The following is an 8933-nucleotide window of genomic DNA, read 5'->3' on the forward strand; positions in this document are numbered from 1 at the left end:
TATACAACGGTTATTTGCTTCCTCCACCTCCTCCTCTTCCTCCTGCATCAGCATCCTTTCCTCTTTCCACTTTCCTTTCCCCTACGTCAGTGTCCGGCAAGTCTTCCTTCCTTTTCTCCTCCTCCTCCCCCCTCCTCTTCTTCCTCGTCTCTTCTTCAGTGTGGTCCAGATTCCAGAAGATTTAGTTACCATAAAACACGGTGGGTCGTCAGCCCCCTACTCGCCTGACCACCTTACGACTGCTGACACCACCTGATGCCACCACCTGACCTACTGTTGTTGCCACCTGACACTACTGTTGTTGCCTTCTGACCTACTACTGCTGCCACCTCCTGACCTACTACTGCTGCAACCACGTGACCTACTGTTGCCACCACCTCACTACCGCTGCCACCACCTGACCTACTACCGCTGCCACCACCTCACTACCGCTGCCACCACCTCACTACTACTGCCCTATTTCACCAGTTATGTCTTCCTCTTCTTCTCTTTTACCTCCTTTTTTTCCCTCCCTTCTTCTTCCCTTTCCCTCACTTTCCTTAAACACTTCTCTGATTCTCTTCACTTCCTCCCTATTTCCCCTCACCCTCTCACTCCCCTCCCATTCTCCTTATTTTCCTCTCACTTTCCCCTCACACACACAAATTCCCCGGTGGCGTTCTCCCCTCACCTTCAGCCAAAGCGACCAGCACCGGACCTGTGGTGTTTTTAAAGCCGCTGTTTTCACTTAAGTTATTTTGCTTGTAACTGTTATCTTCCCGGTGATTCTAGTCAGGGTAGGGTAGGGTAGGGTAGGGTAGGGTTAGGGTAGGGTTAGGGTAGGTTAGGTTAGGTTAGGTTAGGTTAGGTTAGGTTAGGTTAGGTTAGGTATCCTTCAAGTCGTTAATACTCGGTTATCGTGACGTTATCCTCAGCCTGTTGTATTTCTTTGTCTGTTCATACAGTTAGTATCACACAGCGTTAATGTGTGTGTTTATTTCATTCACGGCGGACAACGAGGCGTGAGAGAGAGAGAGAGAGAGAGAGAGAGAGAGAGAGAGAGAGAGAGAGAGAGAGAGAAACAAGGAGAAACACAATATTGAAGAGCATTTACATCTCTCTCTTTCACTCTCTCTCGCGCGTTCTATTACACTCTCCCCTCCTTTCTTTCTCAATCCTCCTTTTTCTCTCTCTCTCCCTCCCTCCATCTTTCCCTCAACTAATCTTGTTCAAACGTAGACTTCAACACTACCGGGGAAGCTTTCTCTCTCTCCCTCCCTCTCTCTTTCTTTTTCTCTCCCCCTCTCCTCTCTCTCTCTCTCCCTTCCTGTCAGCTTCGTCTAGTATATTGGCTCTCAGCTTTCTCTTTCCTCCTTCTCCCAGCACCTCTTCTTCCTCCTCCTAGCACCTCTTCCTCCCAGCACCTCTTCCCTCTTCCTCCCAGCACTTCCTCCTCCTCCTAGCACCTCTCCTCCTCCTCCTAGCACCTCTTCTCTTCCTCCCAGCACCCTCCTCCTAGCACCTCTTCCTCCTCCTCCTAGCACCCTTCCCTCCTCCTCCTAGCATCTCTTCCTCTTCCTCCCAGCACTTCCCCCTCCTCCTAGCACCTCTTCCTCCTCCTCCTAGCACCTCTTCCTCTTCCTCCCAGCACCTCCTCCTCCTCCTAGCACCTCTTCCTCCTCCTCCCAGCACCTCCTCCTCCTCCTCCCAGCACCTCTTCCTCCTCCTCCCAGCACCTCTCCGTCCCAACATCAGCGTACACCAAAATTACGCCCAATATTTTTCGCACTTTGAGTCTCGGTCCAAATTGGGTGAAGGTTTGGTCCAAAGTGGATGACGAGAGCTTTGTCCAAAACGGGTAAAGGAGGTTAGCTACAAATTGGGTTAAGGCTTCACGGTGTAGTTCATATCGACACCGGATAACCTTCGTCCAAATTGGTTAAAGGTTAGGTCGAAATTTGGGTTAAGACTTAGTTTTAAACACAGTGACTCTTAAATTAAAGTAGTGACATTTATCTTAAGACAATCACACTCACCTTAAGACAATCACACTCACCTTAAGACAATCACACGCATTTAAGGCAACTTCACCCACCTTAAGACAATCACACTCACCTTAAGACAATCACACTCACCTTAAGACAATCACACTCACCTTAAGACACTCACACTCTCTCTCTCTCTCTCTCTGATACACACACTAGCAGGGGCAGTAAACTAGTAAATTACTTATAATGGAGAACTTTACTGTTTTAGAAAAAAATGGCTCGAGTATATAATTCACTAACCACTGTTAAACTTAATGGAACTGTAGTCTTTGGAATAATAAGCAGAGGTTCTTTCATAATAATCAAATTTCCCGTAAGTGACCCCAAAATTGCCATTTCCCTAAATCCAATCAAATTTCCCGATCTAGGAACATTTTCCCCCAAAGTGGGAGCCCTGGTCAACCCCTTTCCCACCCTGAGACTCATGAAGGGGTTCCCAGATGCCTTTTTTATTAACGTACATAATAAAAAAACCAATAATTAATAATGATGATTCGTCAATATCACCTAAATGCCTTCCCATAATTTAACCAATTTTAAAATAATTATCTGTAATAAATAAGGGTGACGAAAATAGTATTATTTAAGTAATTAGTTGTTAGGTCTCATTTCCTCCCTCGTATGACGTCATTAGCAAATTGGGTAAATGAGACACGTTGTTATTCTGCGAGATGATAAACCTTTTCATAAATTGTAAACACTAATATTTCCGGGTTTCGTTAATCTGGGAGTGAAGATGTGTCAAACCCGTGGACTTGTAGGTATCACTCGGAGAAGTTTATTAACCCTTTGATGACGATGGTTTAAGGTATAACCCTGTGATGACGATGGTTTAAGTTATAACCCTTTGATGACGATGGTTTAAGGTATAACCCTTTGATGACGATGGTTTAAGGTATAACCCTTTGAGAACGATGGTTTAAGTATGAACCCATTAAGAAGAAATATAATCCCTCTTAACGCATATCATTCTCCCTTCTTCCTCCTCCTACAGGTCTACTGACGGTGACTGCTTGCGGTGGTCCTGAAGAAGTTGACGCCGCCTACCCCTTGACAGGAGTGACAGAACTTCCGCTCCTCACCCACACCAAACTGACGGGTGCCCTAGTGGAGGATGAGGAAGAGGTGGAGGAGGAGACGTTGGAGGACGAGGAGGATGAGGAGCCATACTTTGATGCCTCCATGGCCCCGACCTACACAGCCTACCTGGGCAAGACGGCCACGCTCACCTGTATTGTCCACGCCGCCAGCAGTGATAAGTCGGTAAGGCTGGGGTGAGGGAGGGGAGAGGGAGGGGTGAGGGAGGGGAGAGGGAGGGGAGAGGGAGGGGAGAGGGAGGGATTGTGAGAGGGATGTTGGGAGAGAGGCAAGGAAGGAGGAGGGAGCAAGGAGAGAATGGGAGGCTGATCAGAGGGGTGTAGGGAGGTTGGGAGACGGAAATGAGGTGGAGAGACAGAAAGGGTGGGAGAGAGAGGGGGAGTGAGGAAGGAACGAGGAGAGAGACGGAGAAGGAGGAAGATATAAATAAAGGGAGGAAGTATCGTAAGGAGACAGACAGACAGAGAAGACACACACACACACACACACACACACACACACACACACACACACACACACACCAATCAAAAACCCCAAAATAACTCATAAAAATAGTACAAATAAAACTACCCCAGTAAAACCACAATAATACAACATAAGAACAAGACTGAACCATTACGAAGCCTTTTTTTTTCCCTGACATTTTTGTGGGTCTCTAAAAATTTTCCGGGGGATTTTCGTGCATCGTAAAATGGTCTTTATTTACTTAGTGATATAGGAGTTGGAAATTGAGTTGGTATATATACTGGGAAGAGTGGAGTTAGGTGAGGAGGAGGAGGAGGAGGAGGAGGGGAGGAGGAGGGGGAGGGGGGAGGAGGAGGAGGAGGAGGATGGAGGAGGAGGAGGGGTGAAGAAGAGATGAAGAGAAATGCGAGTTGCTTGGTGTTCACGTAATGAGGGAAAAAAGTAATGAAACAGGAAGGGAGGAAGTTAAAATGGATAAAGGAGGAAGGGGAAGGGTGGAGAATTAGTGGAGAGAGAGAGAGAGAGAGAGAGAGAGAGAGAGAGAGAGAGAGAGAGAGACCCCACCACCACTACTCTACAAAGCAATGTATAACAAAGACCTACACTAAGCGGAGATCTTCCACACATCCCTTCACGCGTACAACAACACACACAAGGGGAGGGAAGACGATGCTGTACCTCCAGACAACACAAGGGAGAAGCTGCCGAGACACACACACACACACAGAGAGATTTAGGCAGGGGATAAAACCCTTCCACCCTTTTTTTTTTACAGGATACAACTCGATCGTAAGACTCTCTACGTGTTAACTCTAAATCGACCGGAGATGTGTCTTTAAGGGCGATTAAAGCGGGAAAAAAGGGGAGGGACTGAGCTTGATGGAAGAGAGAGAAAGAGAGAGAGAGAGAGAGAGAGAGAGAGAGAGAGAGAGAGAGAGTGTGTGTGTGTGTACAGGTTTAACACACCTCTTCACCGTAACATCTCCCTCAGTTGTAAAGGACTGGATGGCGGTGCTCAGGTGTTCGTCCATAAACAGGTGACTCATTAAGGGAAGATATTAACTTAATATATTACTGAGACATTGACTGACTGTACAGCGAGGGAGAGAGATGACGTGTAGGATGACGTGTAGGATGACGTGTAGGATGACGTGTAGGATGAAGTACGACCGTAATGCATTTATATGGTAAGATCTCCTCTGGATGACAGTGTTCAGGTGGTCAACTATACACAGGTAAGTCATTAAGGGAAGGAATTATCTCACAACAAGAGAGAGAGAGAGAGAGAGAGAGAGAGAGAGAGAGACAACATGATACTAAGAGACATTATCTCGCTGGCAATAAACAGTGAAGGTGTTGGTTGTTGGTTCAGGATATTTTATGTAGACCCGAGTCATTAATGTGAGGCCGTTCATTATACCGTGTTGTGTTCTTACAGCCAGCCTCCTCACCCACCATTAATCATCACCCAGCCTTACAATATATTCATAGATTGTTTGTGAGACCAACTATTAATTACAAACTTTATTAAAATGTTTTTTGTTTTCTTGCGCGATGCTTAAACAGACGAGAAACAAAAGAAAAGCAAAACAAAAGGAAAACAATATTCAATATCAAGGTAAAATGATGGTGAAATGAACTCAGGTTTTAAGATTAGTAAATTAAAGTCTCCTTGAGTGAGGAAACAGTGAGAGCTTTCCACCTTAGTAACGGGCCATTGCCTCAGTGACCTGCCGCCTCCCCTCACCCATTCTTGGTGGTCATGACCTGAATCTCACCTTTGTTCCCACCTTCTCCATCAAGAACACCGACCACCTCATAATGGTTATACTCTGTGTACATTCCCTCCGTAATGGCCAGCCAGCACGAGAAACATCCATTTATATTGTTCAGTATTTACCTGTGTACGAGGAAATGACAGCAGTTCCTCCATGGTCAGGTGTTGCACATTATGGGGTAAATGACCAAGAGGCAATGAAATTAGTGTTTACTCCCTGTGCAGGTGTCGTGGATCAGGGGTCGTGACCTGAGGATCCTGACGGTGGGTCGCTACACCTACACCACCGACCTGAGGTTCGAGGCGCTCCACCAGCAGGCCAGCACCGAGTGGACGCTCAGGATAAAGTCGGTACAGCTGCGTGATCAAGGCAACTACGAGTGTCAGATCACCACCAAGCCCATCAGGACCTTCAACGTCTTCCTCAAGGTGGTAGGTGAGTGTCCAGGTGTTTACCTCACCTTTATTAACACTAATGACTGGTTCAAGGATACGGGTAACATTCATCTCTTTGATGTACGGTGTATGTATGTATGTATGTATGTATGTATGTATGTATAGATTACAATATCATACAGCTTACTGTTAGTTTTCGCTGTACGAGAGATTATAGCGAAATATACTAAACATTCGTTGTAAAATATATACATAAAACAATAAATTTTACGCCCAAATTAATTGTTGAAGTGAACTCTCAGTTAAAAACTAGACACATCAGAGGAAATTTAAAAACAATTCGTATATTCCTCTCTCTCTCTCTCTCTCTCTCTCTCTCTCTCTCTCTCTCTCTCTCAGAGCCGACGGTGGAGGTGTTGGGAGCACCGGACATCTTCGTCAACCGCGCCAGCATGATCAACCTGACGTGTGTCGTGCACCACGCCCCCTACCCCCCTGAGGCTATTACCTGGTACCACGACAACCAGGTGAGTCACACCTTTAATTACAACCAGGTGAGTCATCCCCTTTAATCGCAAACAGTTGATTTAACCCCTCAATTACAACCAGGTGATTTACCCCTAATTAGGTGAGCTACCCCCCAAACAAGATCATCTGGTACAACCTAAAGAAGTAAGCGAGGAACAATGAAACACAAAAGTCGTGTCGTGAAATTTGGTGAAAACATATGCCGAAGGGTTAAACCTTTAGTGCACTCTGCCTTGTGGTAGGGGGCTCTCATAATGTTTCACGAGTTATATTTAATCTTCGGACAAAACCGCGACACGACTTTTGTCTTTGTACCTCTACACAATTACCTGCCAATATGTAGTTCCCCTCCTGACACAACACATTCCACAGGTCAATCACCCACTTGCCCAGTTAACTCCCCTGATTAATCGCTTCCAAATAATTGAAGACAGATTAATACCCACCATTAATCCCGTAACCCAATTTAGCAGACGAAAAACATGGCTTAGGTTAATATAAGTTAAATTTAATTAAAACAGTTTAGGTATAGTGCAGTTAGGATAAAGAACGTGGCTGTCGGGTGGATACAGCGCTCGACTCATGTTCCAAGGTCATTGGTTCGATCCCCGGGCATTCCCAGTTCACCCAGCTGTAAATGAGTACCTAAGCTGGGGAAGTGAAGGCGATGGAGTGCAGTACCGGCCATTGTGTACCGAAGGCTTAGTACAGAGTGTGTGTAATTGGCAGTCATACTTATGGGACCCACTTTCACATTTTATTAATCTAGGATAACTTTAGATCGGTTTGGATAAATTTAGTGAGGTAGGGGTTAGGATATGTTGAGAGAGAGACTGCACTCACTTCGCAGACCATCAGCTATACGTCTCCTCGAGTGTGAGCGTGGTGGAGGAGCGGAGAGACCACCACCAGCTTCCTCCTCCTGCAGAACGCCCGGCCACTGACACCGGTACCTTCACCTGTCAGCCTGAGGATGGAGCCTGCCATAGCGACCCTACACGTGCTGGACAGGTGAGAGAGAGAGAGAGAGAGAGAGACCTGCTACTATCACACAACAAAAACCTTGCATAGAAACACAAACACGTCATTACACACAAAAATATATCACCAATCCTCAAATATAAAACCCAAGAGTTAAACACAAAAACCTTAAAAACTATTCATTAACTCCTACACCAACCTCCCCAAGAGTAAAGGCACAACATTACCTATCCTAAAAAACACGGTGTTGAGTAGAGTCTATCCATTGATTAACTACAGGTGTGAGAGGCGACGAGTGAGTGAGAAGGTCGTGGTCATGATCCTGTGTGTGTGTGTGTGTGTGTGTGTGTGTGTGTGAGAGGAGGAAGATGCTGGAAGGGGGAAAGGCCCAAGGTTACACAATGGGTGGTGAAGCTTCATTTGAATCTTATGCAGTAAAGACAATGCTCCGAGGCCTGTGTGGTTATGCAGAGATTAATATAGATAAAGGTTGGCTTAGAACGGTGTTGGGTAGTTTAACATGGTTGTTTTGGCGTGTAGGTGTAGAGATAAGTAGGTGTACATGGTGTGTAGGTGTTGAGGTAAGTAGGTGTATATGGTGTGTGGGTGTTGAGATAAGTAGGTGTACATGGTGTGTAGGTGTTGAGATAAGTAGGTGTACATGGTGTGTGTGTGTGTGCAAGTAAAGTTCAGGTACTGTACATTATGATATACTTAGAACTAATAACTTTAGTGACGTTCTATGCCATACAGAGATAAGTGATATAGTTAAATGTCCCCATAACTACCTAACTGCCCCATAACTATCTAACTGCCCCATAACTATCTATCAACTTAATAAGAAGATCTGATTGACTAATAATAATTCTTTCCTCCCTCCTGGTCCGCCTTCTTCAGGTGAACATCCGGCAGCCATGCAGACCAACTCCAGCTGTGTGTGCGCTCCGAGGTTGTCTGCCTTCCTCATGGTGGCCTTCATCGTCACTTGCTGCGCAGTGTTGTGAGAAGTGCGCCCACACACACCCTCCGCACTCACTACTATCATCACCACCATTATCATCACCACAAGAGACGACAGCATCAACCACGGGGCGCCAACATCATCAACATGTAGCAACAATATCGTCAACACGTAGCGCCAACATCGTCAACACGTAGCGCCAACATCGTCAATACGTAGCGCCAACATCGTCAATACGTAGCGCCAACATCGTCAACACGTAGCGCCAACATCGTCAATACGTAGCGCCAACATCGTCAATACGTAGCGCCAACATCGTCAATACGTAGCGCCAACATCGTCAGCATGTGGCGCCAGCATCGACACGTACGCCAACATCGTCAATACGCAGCGCCAACATCGTCAATAAGTAGCGCCAACATCGTCAACACGTAGCGCCAACATCGTCAACACGTAGCGCCAACATCGTCAACATCGTCACTAAACATTCTTTAATCAACACCAAACACTCTTTACTCAACACCAAACACGTGTTCAAAGGCCTTATTGTACACGTGTTCAAAGACCTTACTTAGTACAGTGTTCAAAGACCTTACTGTACACGTGTTCAAAGACCTTACTGTACACGTGTTCAAAGACCTGACTTAGTACACGTGCTCGGAGAGTTAAGTTGTTGACGCACAGAGAAATTTTATAACAA

The 8933-nt window shown here is 45.9% G+C and overlaps 1 protein-coding gene and 1 long non-coding RNA gene across 2 annotated transcripts in view; both read left to right on the forward strand.

The window, feature by feature from the left end:
- The first annotated feature begins 2994 nt into the window (after nucleotides 1–2994).
- Nucleotides 2995–7300, forward strand: LOC121872305 (limbic system-associated membrane protein-like). The gene is made up of 4 exons (XM_042375006.1): nucleotides 2995–3290; nucleotides 5593–5803; nucleotides 6163–6290; nucleotides 7142–7300. The coding sequence occupies exons 1-4, from the start codon at nucleotides 3210–3212 to the stop codon at nucleotides 7169–7171; spliced, it is 450 nt and encodes a 149-aa protein (XP_042230940.1). The 5' UTR covers nucleotides 2995–3209; the 3' UTR covers nucleotides 7172–7300.
- Nucleotides 7301–8610: 1310 nt separating this feature from the next.
- The window catches only part of LOC121872312, a 2141-nt gene continuing 1818 nt past the window's right edge, over nucleotides 8611–8933 (forward strand). Inside the window, exon 1 of the long non-coding RNA XR_006090066.1 lies at nucleotides 8611–8933. This exon is cut by the window's right edge and continues 744 nt beyond it. This is a non-coding gene — a long non-coding RNA (uncharacterized LOC121872312).

This window comes from Homarus americanus, unplaced genomic scaffold (assembly GCF_018991925.1).
Source record: "Homarus americanus isolate GMGI-L3 unplaced genomic scaffold, GMGI_Hamer_2.0 scaffold46644, whole genome shotgun sequence".
NCBI classification, from domain to species: domain Eukaryota; kingdom Metazoa; phylum Arthropoda; class Malacostraca; order Decapoda; family Nephropidae; genus Homarus; species Homarus americanus.

Bases quoted from the DNA above. Each gene is read 5' to 3' on its own strand.
- LOC121872305 (XM_042375006.1), top strand. From the start codon at position 3,210: ATGGCCCCGACCTACACAGCCTACCTGGGCAAGACGGCCACGCTCACC. The intron at 3,291-5,592 runs GTAAGGCTGGGG...CTCCCTGTGCAG, and splicing joins CCGCCAGCAGTGATAAGTCG to GTGTCGTGGATCAGGGGTCG. The intron at 6,291-7,141 runs GTGAGTCACACC...CTCACTTCGCAG, and splicing joins CCTGGTACCACGACAACCAG to ACCATCAGCTATACGTCTCC.